This window comes from Callorhinus ursinus, unplaced genomic scaffold, assembly GCF_003265705.2.
Source record: "Callorhinus ursinus isolate GAN/ISIS: 27379988/994484 unplaced genomic scaffold, GSC_fseal_2.0 scaffold10, whole genome shotgun sequence".
Taxonomy (NCBI): domain Eukaryota; kingdom Metazoa; phylum Chordata; class Mammalia; order Carnivora; family Otariidae; genus Callorhinus; species Callorhinus ursinus.
In genome coordinates, this window is record NW_027397072.1 from 23,832,971 (window position 1) to 23,846,809 (window position 13,839).

General features: G+C 54.7%; 1 protein-coding gene across 2 annotated transcripts in view; it reads left to right on the top strand.

Moving 5' to 3' along the window:
- The first annotated feature begins 3,797 nt into the window (after positions 1 to 3,797).
- Positions 3,798 to 13,839, top strand: part of TOGARAM2 (TOG array regulator of axonemal microtubules 2) — a 50,225-nt gene continuing 40,183 nt past the window's right edge. For both annotated transcript variants that reach the window (XR_012379547.1, XM_073896835.1), the window contains exons 1-3: positions 3,798 to 3,933; positions 9,130 to 9,279; positions 12,296 to 12,434. Coding sequence is in view for 1 of the 2 variants with exons in the window: in XM_073896835.1 (XP_073752936.1) it covers positions 12,407 to 12,434 (28 nt within the window). In the remaining variant the exon portion in view is untranslated. The remainder of the gene's footprint in view (positions 3,934 to 9,129; positions 9,280 to 12,295; positions 12,435 to 13,839) is intronic.

Below are 13,839 nucleotides of genomic sequence, written 5' to 3' on the forward strand. Positions count from 1 at the left end.
TCTTACCGGAAGGGGCAGGGAGCTTCTCCAGGAGAGGATGCTTGAGTTCTGTATCAGTTTCCTGGGCCTGCTGTAAAATGTACCACACACTGGGTGGCTTAGGACCACAGAAATTTATTGGCTTATAGTGCTGAAGCCCACAAGTCCAAAGTCAACCCTGTTGGCAGGACCACCCTCCCTCTGAAGGTGCTAGGAAGGATGATCCAGGCCTTGCTCCCAGCTTTGGTAGCTTGACTGTGGCAGCCTAACTCCAATCTTTCCACAGCATTCTGTGTGTGTGTGCGTGCGCGCTCACGTGTTCAAATTTTCCCTTTTTAGATGAAACCAGAGAGGGAGACAAACCATAAGAGACTCTTAATCATAGGAAACAAACTAAGGGTTGCTGGAGGGGAGAGGGGTAAGGGGATGGGCTAACTGGATGATGGGCATTGAGGAGGGTATGTGACGTAATGAGCACTGGGTATTATATAAGACTGATGAATCACTGAACCCTACCTCTGAAACTAATAATACACTTTATGTTAATTAATTGAATTTAAATAAAAAAATTTCCCCTTTTGATAAGGGCACCAGTCATATTGGATTAGGGGCCCACCCAACTCCAGCAGCACCTCCTCTTAACGGAACCAGTTGCATCTGGAAGACCTTATTTCCAGATAAGGTCCCATTCTGGGTTGTCAGGACCTGAAATGTCAACATATGAATTTTTAGGAAACACAATTCATCCCCTAACAAACTGTCTTGAAAGATGTGTAGGGATTCACCAGGCACACAAGCATGGGTGTGTGAATGTGTGTGCGTGTGTGCATGTGCACGTGTGTATATGTGCATGTGTATGTGTGTATGAGTGTGTATATGCACGTGTGTGTACATGTACGTGTGTGGGGGCGTGTGCGTGCACATGGGTATATGCACGTGCGTACACATGTGTCGGTCCATGCGTGTGTATATGCGCATGTGTATGAGTGCATATGTGTATATGCAAGTGTGTATGTGTGGGGGTGCATGCATGTGTGGGCATGTGGGCTCATGCATGTGTGTGGTGCTATACAGGGGGAGCTATTAGGCAGACACCCAGGGGCCTGAGAGCCACATGTTTGGGGTCTTTCAGGTGGCTTGGATGACATTGAATCTGGTCTCTTCTCCCTCACTGCCTTTGCCTGTGCCCCACAGGCTCCCCACACCCAGGAATTCCTCTGCCTGTGCCCCCGGCACCCTTCTGTCAGGGGCTGATCCAGGCTTAAACAATGTGGGGGCTTCTTTAAGAAAGAAGACAAAATTTGATCCGAAAATATTTAGGATGACAAAAGAAATCACAGCAAATTGGTGAGGCAGGAGATTCAAGCCCTTCCTTCTGGGATCTCTTCAAATGAGTGACCAGAAAGCTTCCAGATGGCAGCCTGCCCCTAGGCTCCCCACTCTCCTATCTGGGCAACTCTCCCGGCTGGAGTTCCACCCCTGCTGGCACCTGGCCAGCTCCTTAGCCTTCAGGCTTCAGGCTGATACCACACCTCATGGCCCCAGGCTCACTCTGGTCATGTGGTCCCGGAGCGGGGAGCATGTGACTCACCGAGTGCCTGCTCTACCCTGCCCAGCAGAGCTCCGAGTGCTTTCCGAGGGTCAAACACCTGGGGAGGTGGGAGAGCCAAGCCCCTCTCCGCTTGGCACTTGGGGGAACCAGGCCTCCAATAGCTTGTGTCTCGCCTGAGGTCGTGCAGTGTCTGGAATCAGGTCCAGTCTGCCCCCAGAGCCCTGCCTCTCAAGGGCTGCACGAAATGCCCCTGCCTTATTGTAGGTAATGCAGGAATGCACAGGGAGTTGGGCAGGGGGTGGGGGTGTCTCTCTCCATTACTCGGCTCCTAAGGGCAAACTGTCATCTTTCCTGTGTTTCCAGCATCTGGCAGAGACTGTGGCGCAGGAGGTCCTTGGGAGATGCATTATGCTCCCCTGTCCCGCAGGGTCAGGGCGTGAGCAGGGAGGCACAGGGAGAGACGGGGCTGACGGAGGACAGGCGGGGGGCCGGGCTGGAGGGACTTGTCAGATGTGGTGCCAAGTGTGGCCTTTACCAGAGGACACTGGGAGCCACGAGGGGTGTCCGGCTGGGGAGTGATCATCGGATCTGTATTTTCGAAGCTCTGACTCGGGCTGTGATGTAAGTACGGGGTCGGTGGGCGGTGCACACATGCCCTCTCCCAACAGAGCTCAGGGACATGAAGGCTGGCCTCATCCTGTGCCCGCGCTGTCTGGCGTTGCCACTGATGATTCACTCTCACTGATGAGCTATGAGACTTGGGCAAGGGCTCGCCTTGCTGGGCCTCAGTTTCCCCATTTGTAACCTCAGGTTTTTTTGTGCCGACCTCGCAGGGGGAGGCCAGGGCAAAACACATGGAAGCCTCTTCCTGCTCCTAGCTGCCACTGGTCCTGGTTTGGAGGAAGTGCCTCCTTCCTGGAGCCTCTGGTAAAGGGAGCTCAGGAGCTCAGTTCCCCTTGCCGGCTTGCGCCCTGAGGAGCGATGGAGGGCAGCAGCCTTCCTGTGGAGCCCAGTGGGCCTGTGGGGTTCTGGCCCCGGGGCTGGTGCCTGCCACTGGGGGGATCTTCTCAGTGCTTATGGGCTGGCCCTCCTGGTCCCCTCGTGGAACGTGGTTGCTGCTCCTTCCACAGGAGAGGCTCCACGGGCCTGCTCTCAGTGGTGTCTCAGAGAAGAGGAGAGAACCCAGGAAGGTGCTAGAAAGGCCTGGAGAGGGTTCAGTCAGTAAGCCCTGGGCACGTATGATTCAGCCGGCCAGGTCTCCTGGATGTGTGGCCAGCCTCCCACTGGCTTTCCCTGCTCTGTATTATGCATGCCTGCCTGTTCCCCTGTAACCAGCTTGGGGCATCTGCCTAGAAAACTTCGTAGTGTCTTTGGGTGAGTGGCTCTTTGCAAGGCTGTGTAAAATCAGCAAGACCCCTGGCTCCCACTGCCCCCACCCTGTGCCCCTTGGAACGGCGAGGGTTAGAAGGGGGTGGCGTGAGGATTGGGAGCAATTATCACAATGTCAGCCTGGTGTTTCTGCCAAGGGCCTGGGCTCGGCGAAGAAGCACATATGGGCTATTAGTGTTCACATTTTCCAAAAGCTGGGATAGTGAAATTGGGCTGGTGAGGAGGCCCCAGGCTTCTTGCTATGCGTGTGTTTCTGCTGGGGATGGGCGCTACCAGAGATGCGGGGCCTAATGACAGGCTGATGTTATCACAAGCTCGTTACCTGCCCTATTTAATCCTTACAGCTACCCTATCAAGTCAGTGTTGTTATCCCTATTTTATAGATGACGAAACAGAAGCTGGGTAAGGTTAAGGACTGGCCAGAGGTCACAGCAGGAAGAAGCTGGATCAGTATTCAAAGCCAGCTCTGCCTAGTGCCAAGGCCTGGGTGCTCACACTCCCTGCCCCTCTGCGTCTAGAAACAGCTGGAGAGCTGAACCAGAATTGGGCTCACAGGCCCCTGCAGCAAAGCCAGGGGTTCATTGCCAACGGCATCCCTGCCCCAAGCCCGCCACACACTCCCTTGCTGTGGGCACTGTGCAGTGGGGGCCAGCTGGCTCTCACCGGCAGCCCCACGGGACCGGTTGGCCACTTGGGAGGGCCCCGCGCCTGGCAGGGCCCCAGAGGAAGTGAGGCCAAGGGGAAATGTCTCCTGGCTCCCTCTGTCCCTCCTGCAGGAGCTATGGGCTCTTTCCGAGCAGTCGTTGCTATGCAGCCTTGTTTATGCAAGGAGAGCCTGGCAGAGGCCAGCAGCACACGCACAGCAGGGCCGGGAGCCTGTTTAACAGCCTGGGGCCGGTCAGGCCCGGGGCCGCCTCGTCCTTGCCCATCCAGGCCCATGGGCCACATGGTCTGCGGAGAGATGCCAGAGCCTGGATTCCTCCAGTGACAGGGGTTGGCCTCTGGACAGAGAGGTAAGGGGGATGTGCAGGGGTGAAGGGAACGGGAGGAGGGCCAGCCTGCCTGGAGTCCTCAGAGGGATGTGGAGGAGCTGAGCTGGAGCAAGTACAAAGGGCTCCGAGGGATGGAGGCCTTGGGACTGTGGGGCGGTCCTTTCCTCTCTCCGGAGCCTGCTGCTCTCTGAGCCTGCGAGCTGAGGAGGGGGGCTGCGCTCTCCTCCTGGCCATTGCCTCCAGCAGAGCTCCCTGTTTGGGGCTAAGCTGCACTCCCTGGGGGTGCTGAGGGATGAGGAAGGCTCTGTGTCAGGGGCGCTGGGGTGCAGGCCTTGGACAGGCTGGAAGAAGCAGGATTCAGGCCGCTCTGCCTGCTGCGAGGCCTGGGTGCTCCCACTCCCTGCACTCCTGCGTCTGGGTTTCAGTTCGGGCTCCACCTCTTACTGGCGGTACTGACTTAGGCTCTTTTCATTCTGAGCCTCAGTTTCCTTGCCTGTGAGGTGGGGGTTAAATGACGTTTCCCTTGCGGCTGCTCGTGAAGGGTGGAGATGGTAAGGAGAGAGAGGAGTGTGTTGGTCCCTGTGCTCAACAAAAGTTAACTTTTGTTGGTGCCATTATTATTATAGCGGAGATGATCGTGTTCCCTTCCAGAGCAGATTTGGGGCTCCTGAGACAAGGGTTTTGTGAACCACCTCTCCAGGACAAGGGCTCACATTGGCTGGGGACCTCGAAGGGCTGATGTTTCCTCCAGAGCCCTGAAAGGGACTCTAGGGCCTGTGCTGGGTGGGGGCATTGCTGTGGAGAGTCCTGGAGCACGGTGGTGCCCAGCCCCACCCAGGCCGGCCATGGAGGGGTGTAGCCAGGCGGGTCCTTTCTAACCCCAGGCTGGCCAGCTCAGCCCCTGCAACCTTGGCCTAGTCGACTTGAAGGAAGGGGAATGTTGTGGGAGCAAGTGACGGGGAGGGGTCAGGTTGAGCTCAGGAGGGACCTACTTCAAGGTCACCCATTGCCCCCAGTGCCACCTGAAAGGAACCTGACTTGGCTCACCGGCATGATTAGAAGTTTATTACTTGTTTTATACTCAACCTCTTGCCGACAGAAAGATGTATAAAACTTACCAACTGTTCAAAGTAGAATTTTAAAGTCAATGTGTAGCCCCCACTGCCCAGGGCAGGAAAGAGATGCCCTCTAGGGCAGCCCCCAGGTGCCTCCCTCACCGGACCCTTCCTATCACAGCTGCCTCCCTGCCCCCGAGGGTTGACCACACTCCTCATTTCCCCTGGCTTTTCCATAAAGTCTTACCATCTTTGTGTGCATGTCTAAGCTGCTGAATTTTGTCTTTGAAATTCATACAAACAGAATGGCAGCCTTTAGAGTCTTCTGTGCCTAGCTTCTCTCAGTAAACGTTGCACTGCGGAGTCACCCATGGTGCTGAGTGGAGTGGTGTTGAGTGGTTTTGTTCATTTTCTTTGCTGTGCAATATTCCATGGCATGAATACCCATAACTTTTTCTCCAGTTTCCTGTTGGGCATTGGGATTATTTCCGGATTTGGGCCACTGCCAACAGAGCTCTATGAACATTCTTGTACTTCTGTCTTGGTTCACAGCATGCAAGGTTTTCTCGAGGGTAGACGCCTAGGAGCGGTCTTGCTGGGCATAGGGCTTGCATGTCTTTAACTTTAGTAGATGAGCCAGACCACTTTCCCCTGTGGCCGTGCCCTCGTTCCCCTCGCCAGCCCTGCGTCGGAGGCCTGGCTGCTCGGCGTCTCACCAATACTTGGTGTCGTCCAGAGTCCTCCAAAGACTTGGCAATCTTTGCAGACTGGCGACAGGGACAGCGGTCTGACTAATTTGCATTTCCCAGATCAGCAGGGGGTCAGGGCCTGTCTTGCCTTTCTTCCTCCTGGCTTTCCTCCATCTTGGGGAGGCCCCTTTTTCCCCTGGTCTCCCTGCTCAGCCCCCTCATCATGCTGTTTGCCGACCTCCATTTTCCTCTCTGCCCTCCAGGCCCCTCTGTCCCTAGGCCCCATTCTCTTTCTTAGGGGACAGTCACTCATCTGTGTTATTCCCTTGCCATCGAGCTTGGAGCAGCAGTCCCGGGCTCCCGTCTGGAGGTCTGAGATTTCCACTGGATCTGTGCTTCAAAACCTCTGGATTTTGGCCCTCCTTGCATCCCTTCCTGGGCCTTGGCTTTCCCTTCAATAAAATAAGGACAGAAGAAATGGCCCTCCACAGAAGCCCTTTCTGTTTTCCAGGCCAAACCTGGCGTATGTCCTGGAGAGGCACTTGGAAGATTCTAGCTTTTGGTCGGGCAGAGTCAGCTTTCGCCCGGGGCCATTGGGAAAGGACAGAGCTGGTGGTCTGAAGCCTGCTGAGCTTCTTACAGGGAGACCTTTGTCAAGAGCCATTTCCTGGGACAGGACAGGCATGTAGACGCTAGGCATGGCCAGCACAAGTTTGCTGAGATGCTGATTGGAAGAGGTGTTTCTTTCTTCTCAGCCCCTCTGGTCCTCTTGCACCTGTAAAGTGCTCACACAGTGCAGTTTGATGACCAGAGCTCCAGCTCCTGGGCAGGGGTCCCCAAGCAGGGAAACCCATGCATAAAGCCTTCCTGGGGCAGTGGACCGGGCCTCTCTGTGTGTCAGACTCCAGGCCCAGGATCAAGCTCTTGGACAACTCAGCCCTTGATGGTGTAAATGTCAGGGTGGATGCAGCAGAAGACTTCCAAGGACTGGCCAGGGGCTGTGTGATTTCAGGCAGGATTGACACAATGGCACCCAGCCCCACCAGGAAACGTGGTCCCCGGGAACACGTTGTCATGGCTTTGGCCAGGCCCTGCAGTCTGAGGCACTGCCCTGCCCACTGCTGAGGTGCCCATTTGGGGGGAGGCCTGGGTGGGAGGTGGGAGAGGGGGAGGAGGGAGCTGGGGACCCTGCCAGCCGGTGGCCAGGGGTATGGCCATCACGGTACGCTTTGGCTCTTGAAGGCCCTGGGTATGTCCTGTAGCCTCGCCAGGCCCCACATTAACCCCTCAGTTACCAGCCAGGAGACTAGCTAACCTTCGGGGTCTCTTACAGCTGAAAAGTCAGAGACAGAGGAAGCAGATGAAGTCTCCTCTTGGCCCCACCATGTGAAGCTTTGTTGAATTACTAGCACATGTTCTGATTTCTAATTTATATTTGCATCAAGATGATACACAAAAGTGGGGCAGGCTCAGAAGATTTTGAATTTTGGAAATTTATGGATATGTCACATACCATTTTCACTAGGGCCACGACTGCTCATCCAGTGCCTTGGTGTGAGTTAGAAAAAGACACCTCTTTGTCAAGGCACTTTACTTCTATTCATCAGAAAAGGGCAATAAATGTGCAAATCTGTAGTGTCTGCAGTGTGAATGATATCTCTTTAATTATGATGCCTTGTGCAGTGCCCAACCTGAACAATCACACAAGGCGGCTGTGCTGGTCACTTGCTGTCATTGTTTTCCAAACAGAGCTTAAATAAAACTTTTTCTCAACCAGGGGCCTTCCCATGTCTTCTAGACCAATGATTCTCATATCAGAATTCCTGGGAGGTGGGGGGCTGTTTTGAATGTCACAGCCCTAGACATAGAGGCAGCTCTCTCCTTCCTCCCCCAACACACACACACACTGGACTATTGCAAATGGAAGGCCACCTTCCTCAGCTGTGATGGGAATAAAAATGGTTCGAGAAGTTCTGCTTTGGGCTCTTGAGCATGAGATCCACCCTGTCCCGGAAAGTCATTAAGATGCAGGTGCTAACCGTCTCCTTAACAGACTCTGTTCTGGTAAGAAGGGCTCTCTTGGAGCATTTCCCAGCAAGGTGATACTTGAGCTGTTCTTCTAAGGGTCCTGCCCCAGCCTGTCTGCTGCCTCCTGCTCGCCCCGGAAAACTTCCGCAACGAAGGTCATCTGCCAGGCGGCACCTCATTCCGCCACCCAGCCTCAACCAGGCCTCTGGAGCTTCTTGCCCCAAAAGCTTTCAAAAAGGATATTGTCCCTCTTCTCGCACATCTCAACGCACACACTGAAATTGTTATTAAAGAATAATATTAATAGGCCCCATTTGTTGAGTTCTCGCTTAGGGGCCAGATGATTTGAGATGCTTTTTGTATTTTATTGAATATGCTCAGTAACCTTGTGAGAAAGGCATTATCATTTCCCTTTTGCAGTTAAACGGAAGCTCAGGTTTAGTAATGTGTTGCGTGTGAAGTCTCGCAGCTGGTAGGTGATGGAATTTAATGCAGGGCTGTTGGCCACCGGGCAGTACTGTGTTCTTCTGCCTCGAGCAGCAGAGAACGTCAGCCCCGATGCCTCCGCTGGCCAGCTCGGTGACCTCCGTCCAGCTACTTAGCCTCTCTGAGCCCGTCTTCTTAGGCGTAAAATGAGGACAATAACATCTGCCTCGTTGCTCTATTTCAAAAGCTAAATGGCATGATGTGTGGCAGCACCTAGCGCCGTGCCTGGTGCAAAGCGGCGTGGAACTAAGAAATGTTAGTTCCCTTCCTTCGTTTCTTCTCAACAAGACTGTCTATAATTTCGACATTTGGGGCTCTAAGTTTGATTTCTTCATTCATGTGTGCTGCAAGCAGTCATGGAGCTCTTACTATGTGCCAGGTACTGTGTTTGGCACTTTGTATTTCTTTACAGTCCCATAGGCCTGCTAGCTGAAGCACATCCTGCTGTCTGGAGCACAGAAGGTTCCCGTAGCATTGACCCCACCTGATCCCAGTTATGGCAGGGAGGTGGCATCTGCAGTCAGAGGGTGTAGCTCCAGAGCTGGTGAAGAGGCTCCGGAAGGGGGCACTTATGGTTGGTGGGGGGCATGTCATCTATGAACTGTCTTCCTGCCGGCCCGCATGCCAGTCACTGCTGGAGCCAGGAGCCTGAGTGGGGGGCCCTGGGCACCTCTCCTGGGGGGTCTGGTGGGTGTGGGGATCAGTCTCCTGGTTTTGGTGGTTTTGGTAGCTCCTGGCTACCAGCGTCAGGAGTCAGATAATGCCATTTCCTCTCTTCAAAAGCTCTTTAGCGTTCCCTTCCCTCCCCACACGGGCTCTCCACCTTCTCAGCCTCGGGTCCTTCTGCCAAACCCCAACCCCACAGCCTGTTTCTTCCTCCATGCCCCTACTCAGACTGTTTTGTCAGCCTGCAAGGCCTTTCCTGTTTCCCTCGCCAGCTAGACTCTGCTTCCTTCCAGGCCCAGCGAGGATGATGCTCTCCTGTGGTGGGTCTCCAGGCGCCTAGTCAGACAGCTCTGCAGGTCTCCCCTGTGCCCGTCTCCACCCAGGACCCCCTGCGCTCTGCCTGGTGTCACGGTGGGCATTACTTTCACAGGATAGCATCCCAGGTAAGAACTGCAGGAGGGCCCGGCCCGGCCCATTTGAGCCTCTGACTCTACGGACATGTCTGTCTCCTCCACGTGAGGGGCACCCATGGCACCCGGTCTGTCTTGTAGGGACGGAGGGCTGGCCCCTCATAACTTTAAAGACAGCACGTGGGCGGGGGCAGGGAGAGGAAGAGTCCGCACCTGATCTTACTATCTACCAGCAAAGGTGCTGAATTCTTTTCGCACTTCACCTAAGCCCAACCAAACCCTTGGATAGGACATTTTTTTCAGATGAAGAAACCAAAGCTCAGAGGAATTAGAGTTAATATGAGTGGGGCAGGTGGGAAGGGTGCCCATCTGAGGCCTCTCTTCAGAGAGAAAATGTTTCTGCAGGGGACATTTTTGGGCTCAAAACCTAGGTTTGTTCACTCTGCCATCTTTGCCCATTCCCCTTCTCTACCCATCTTGACATGGCACCGCTGTTCCCACCCAGCACGTCTGAGGAGGCACAAACTCTGACTTCCTGGAACCCATGTCCTCGGAGGCCTCTAAAAGGAGGAGTGGGTAGTGTCATGGCCGCACAAGGGATGCTACATGTGTGGCAGCCCCTGGGAGGGGGGGCAGGTGGGGCTGCATCTCAGGATCGGGGGCCCATCCCCTCTGGGGCCTCTCTGCAGCCACAGGGGTGACTGGGATCTTGTCCCTGGGGCTGACGTTCTTTACTGGGCCAGTTCTAGCTTTATTTCCTTTCCACTTGAAACCTGAGTCCCTTCCATCACCTTTTTCATTCCCGTGGCGCCAGTCACCATGGAGCCTCTGTAGTCATAGCTTTAGTGGAAGGAGTGGACAGCGGTCAGTTACCTTGGGCCACTCCACTCCCGAAGCTGGAAAACCAAGGCCAAGGGTGGAGGAGCCAGCTACCTTGGGCAGAGCCTCAGGGAGTGAGGACAGAATCCTGGTCCCCAGAACCCACTGGCTACTAGCCCTTTAGGTCAGGGGTCGGCTGTTCCAATAGGAAACAGTCACTCCTCAGTGCCCAGAGCAGAACAGTGCCAGGGGTACATGGGGGCTCAGTGGATTGTGTCTTGGGGGTCAGGTGCTAAGTCCGGTTGATGCTAAACCCCAAACTTCTATCTATCCACATTGGGGCTGGAATTTCTGATCTTGGTTTTTAGAGTTTGTACATGGATTTTTAAGTTCCTACCAGGTCGTGGGCCTCCATGATTTCCCTGGGGAGGTGCCGTCCATTGTTCTCGCGTAGGACATAAGATGTGGTTGTTTGTCCATTTGTAGCTTGTGGCCACCTCCCCTTGGGCAGGTGCCTAGGAGGTCCTGCACGCAGACCCTGAGGGCCTGCCTAAGGGGTCAAACGTGTTGACACAGTCAGGAGCAGGCCCAAGAGGGGGTCTGCCTGCTGGGTTGCCCTGGCAAGCTAAGAGAAAGAAACCAAACAGATCCCTGTGGCTTGCTCCCTAGAAGACTCTAAATCAGTAGGGGCCAGAGGTGGGGCCTTGGAATCTGTCATTTTTATCAGTTCCCAGGTGATTCTGATCCACAGCCACAGTTGAGAACAAGGGCTGTAGCTAAGTATCACTACTCTGCATATAATTCGCATAGAAAGCCAACGCTCTGGTTAGATATGGTAGCAGCAGTCTGTGGGTCCTGCAGCTCTCACTGTCTACAAAGCCTGGACTCTAGCTTGTTTGCTTTAATTCAGCTGTGGATGGTGTGTCCCTGCCTGGAACATTCCTGCTGGGCTTTGCTGGCAGCTGCCTTGCCAATCTCTTGAGTCTCTTTGCCAGCTCACTGGGGCGAGGAGCGGGGTGTTGAGACCTGTGGAATAGTCTTCCACCACCTTGCTCGGGAGAAGTACTGTGTCTCACTGACATCCCCTTGTGGCCAAATACTTATCCTAGTAGTCAGCACATAGGGAGTTGTGAGGAAAATTCTCCTCGGACAGAGAACCTGAGTGCTTGAGGACGTAAGCAGAGAGACCAGGCAAAGGCTGGGCTGGAACCTCTGTTGGGGCCAGAAGTGTTGCTAGGAGCTGCTCTGCCTTCTGGGGCCGGGGTGGGGATGATGGCAGGCTGGCTTCCAGATGGAAGGCAGGTTTTCTCAGTTTCTGAGTTGGGATATGCTGCTCAGCAAAAGGAAGTTGGCATTGCATCTTGCCCTGTCCCCAGATGATATCTCAAGGGAGCTACTCCAGAGTAGAGACTGGGAGATGTGGCCTTTACCCCTGAGTTTGTCACTGATCGGCTCTGGCCATCCACCTCCCCATCTGTCATAGTGAAAATGGGTCACATCTGTCTCGGCAAAGACTATAAATCTGTGTGAAGTTGCAGAGTCTGTGGTGAGACCCTTGTCACATGGAAAGAGAATGAAGTTAGGTCCTGAGCAAGAGCCGATGACTGATCCCAGAGGTTTAAGGGGGACCAAGAAGAGGCTTGACGTGGTCAAGCAGTTGGCCACAGGACAATGAAATGACTCTCTGACAGGGTCAGAAGTGTATGGCTTGGTGGGCATGTGGACCAAGAACTTCATGCAGATAGAGCCTGGCATATCCGAGAGAAAACTAGAGAGCTGGTTTCTGGGGAGAGACCCTGCCACATACCCGAGTGATAAGCAAGAGTCACAAAGCTCGACTTTCGTCAGGAGCTTCCAGGGCAGTGGGCAGAGAAAATGGGATTCTGAAGAAAATAGAAACTAAAGGAGAAGGAAGGTGTCAGACTCAGCCTTGATCAGTTCTCCCTTCCCCGGAGACCCTAAGGTGTCCTTGTCAAAGCCACAGGTGAAACAGCTTTAGTGGGCTTGGTGACACTCTTCATCTACAGCTCTGCTCACAGTGGTACAGCCTTGGCACCTGCAAAACTTCGAGCGTCTCGGAGAGGCAGGATGTCAGAAAAGGGGTGTCCTTTGATCCAGCAGCAGATTTCCTCACTCCGAGAATACTTGGGCTCCTGATGGACTTCCTGCAAAGTCACTTAAAAAGTGTTTGTTACTTGTACTGACATCGCTCTGCCGCTCCCTACCGTAGGACCCTGGATGTTACAGGCTGCCGCCTTCTGGATACCCCAGGACTGTGCTCACAGCCCAGAAGTAGCTGCTGCCTCTGGACAACCTCCCAGGCACCTTCTCCACCCAGGGCATGAGCACCCATGATGCTGTCCCCCCAGGTAAAGGGCTGCACTTGGCCTGGGAGATGGAGCCAGGCAGGTGGCCATGCCTTTCCGCCCTGGCCCAGCTCCCTGCTGGCTGATGCTGGCCCTCCATGCTCAGCTTGCTGTCTGGGGGCTCCCGGGCCCAGGGAAAGGCTCAGAGTGTTCTAGAAAGTCGTCTGAGCTTTACCTCCCTTCTCTGTGCTGGTGGGCTGGCTGAGGAGCTGGCCTGTTTTGTGGTCAGAGGACATGGGGCTGGGCCCTCGGACAGCGGCTTCTCCATCTCTTCAACGGACAGAGCAGGAGAAGGGGAGGAACAGTGTGGCTAGCTCAGGGTCAGGAGATGGCGTTACAGGCCTGATGCTCTTCCTCTGGGAGCCAGCTGTGTGAACCTCCGTTTCCTCTGGAGAGTGAGGGGATCCACAGGTTCTGCCACAGATGGAAGGGGTGCTGAATGGTGGAGAGCTGCTTTTCCCTGGTGGGGTTGGAGCCGAGGCCCCGGGATGACAGAGTGGTTCAGGACACAGGTCATTACCTAGGGGCAGAGCACCCTGGGGCTTTGATATATTAATGTGAGGACAACTGCATAATTTAATGCCACATCAGATCCTGCCGGACATTAGATTCTTAGAGGGAAGTGGGGAGTGCTGAAAGCTTAAGAAAAACCTAGAAATCTAGAAATAGAATGAAGGTGTGACTGTATGAACCCCTAATCCTGTCCACCTCCTTTGTTTTACTGATCTGGGGATCGAGACTCAGAGAGGCTAACTTATTTCCCCAAGGTCACACAGCTGACAGAAACAGGAGGGGAACAGACTCCTGACTCCTGGTCTGGAGGCCTTCCACCCTGGGAGTGGGTGTGCTGGGTCGCCCCTGGGTGGAGGCTTCTCCAGGTGGTGGGTTAGGGCCCCAGGGATAGTCCTGAGGTGGCCTCGGATGGGGAGCCATGGGGGTGTTGGACCAGCGATTCAGCTTGCTAACATTCAAGTGCCTCCTGAGCACGGGTCCTGCAAAGACAAATAGGATAAAGTCCCTGTGCCAGGATGTGAAGGGTGGGGTGGGGAGAGGCCAGGAGGGGGAGGGTGGGGTGGGGTATGCCTGGGCGGCTGCAGGGGCGCAGAGGAAAGGCAAGGCTTCTCAGCGTAGTGGGTGCTTAGCCGAGGCTCCCCCTCTCCCCTCCCAGGGAGTCCTGACTCTCAGCTCAGCCCCCCCCAGCCCCCCTCCCGCTGGGCTCCTGGGCCCCACACTGTCACTGCTGGTTACTCATGGTCTCTCCCAGCAGCCTTCAGGTCTCACCAGGGACTGGGGAACAGGGTCCCTGACAGGCAGCGTTCAATAAATATCTACGGTTAGGGATCAATCAAATCAATTTGCTGAGCCGGGGAGGTTTAGGAGAAGACGAAGGGCCAGTGTGGGACACGCT